The following is a 1,707-nucleotide window of genomic DNA, read 5'->3' on the forward strand; positions in this document are numbered from 1 at the left end:
TGCCAAATTTAATTCCCTTCAAAATTTCCTGCTATACGGTATTGTGTTTAAACTGCAATATTTAATGCTTTACTCTTTTAAAATGTTATTATTTGTTAAATGTTTTGGGGCAATTGCAACATTACAAACTAACCTATCCTTATCTTGTTATTATAGAGAGGAGATACTGCTCTTATTGAAGCAGCAAGAGGAGGAAACTGTGATGTAGTAGAATTACTGCTGAAGAAAGGAGCTGATCCTTCACATTCAAGCATTGTAAGTTATTTGGTTTTATATCATTAAATATTATTGTTATACGTACATGCTTATGTACCTACATGTACATGTACATGTATCTTATAATTTGAAATTGATGTACTAACCGTTGCCTTAGTTAGAAATACTAATTAGTGTAAAAGTGTTCCTAATTTTTCACTATCTTGCATGCATAGCTGGGTTCTTATTAAGACTTATAGAGGTTCTCTCTCTATATGATATCTTGCTGTTAGAAAGTTTCCATGAGTTAGCTGCCATTTTGTTTGCTGGTTATACCCACTTTATGTAAACGACATGGGTGGATTGGTAATTAAAGCATCTTAATCGTTATTCTTTTCAATATAATGTGTATAGAATATATAAATCTCATGGGCTCCAGGTTATAAAAATGTGATTTCATTAATAACATCAGTAGAGGAATGAGAATGTTACAGAATTTAAAAATACTTTTCAAAAGTTTCCACCAAGCAATTTAATTGCTATCAAGAGGCTCTAATGCAGCAAGAATTAATTAGTTATTAAAGGTACATGTACCACATGTACTTTAACCCAGAAAGACCACTGCAGTGATCTAAGCCACCCACAACTATGCAATTATGGTGCAATACGAGTTTATTATGATATCATTATCTCGTTATTATAGGAAGGAGATACTGCTCTTATTGTAGCAGCAGAGGAAGGACATTATGACATTGTACAGTTGCTATTAAATAATCGAGCTGATCGAAGCACTGCAAATATTGTGAGTATCATGTACTGTAATTAATGCACCATAAATATTTTTTATTCAATTTTACAAGATTAAAATCAAATTCCCATCAAATATTTATAATTTTTGCTGCTCACATTATTTCATTGGTAGCTAAGGATTTATTACATGTGCACTTATGTACCCATACACAGTGCCTTCTTAACTATCAGTTTTGAATGAGAAAACCATAACAGGTCCAATATGTGTAATTGTAACTAACAATCCTCTGTATTCTACTGCATGTCAATAGTCAATACACTGAATAATTATAAATTTTTGTCTTCAGTTATTTTTGTAATTTTTGTAAAATTGAAAATTTTGAATCATACACTGTAAATAACTGTATAATAACTCCACATATTGATTATAAAGTTACTATCATAAATATTTAATTTTCATTTTTCCAAAAAATTTACTAAAATTTTAGTTAGAGCACAAAAATATAGAAATACATGTACATATATAAGTTCTCTTCTATACTTTTAAAGCTATTGATTGGTTCACATGTTCATATATAAGGAACAGAGCTGAATGGAATATTAACAGCTACATGTACATGTACACACACTTAACATTATTTATGGTCTTATTTTTATAGTATGGAGAAACTGCTTTAGTTGCAGCAGCAAGTAGAGAATATGCTAATATTGTACAGTTATTAAGTGAAGAAGATGATCCAAATACTTCAGTTCATGTGAGTC

The 1,707-nt window shown here is 30.1% G+C and overlaps 1 protein-coding gene across 1 annotated transcript in view; it reads left to right on the top strand.

The window, feature by feature from the left end:
- LOC105315517 (ankyrin repeat domain-containing protein 50-like) overlaps positions 1-1,700 on the top strand; it is a gene marked incomplete at its 3' end in the record, with an annotated part of 4,361 nt that extends 2,661 nt beyond the window's left edge. Inside the window, exons 5-7 of the mRNA XM_011410198.2 lie at positions 157-255; positions 899-997; positions 1,605-1,700. Coding sequence (XP_011408500.2) covers positions 157-255; positions 899-997; positions 1,605-1,700 — 294 coding nt within the window. The remainder of the gene's footprint in view (positions 1-156; positions 256-898; positions 998-1,604) is intronic.
- Positions 1,701-1,707: the final 7 nt, after the last annotated feature.

Source organism: Amphimedon queenslandica, unplaced genomic scaffold, assembly GCF_000090795.2.
Source record: "Amphimedon queenslandica unplaced genomic scaffold, v1.1 AMPQUscaffold_9823, whole genome shotgun sequence".
NCBI classification, from domain to species: domain Eukaryota; kingdom Metazoa; phylum Porifera; class Demospongiae; order Haplosclerida; family Niphatidae; genus Amphimedon; species Amphimedon queenslandica.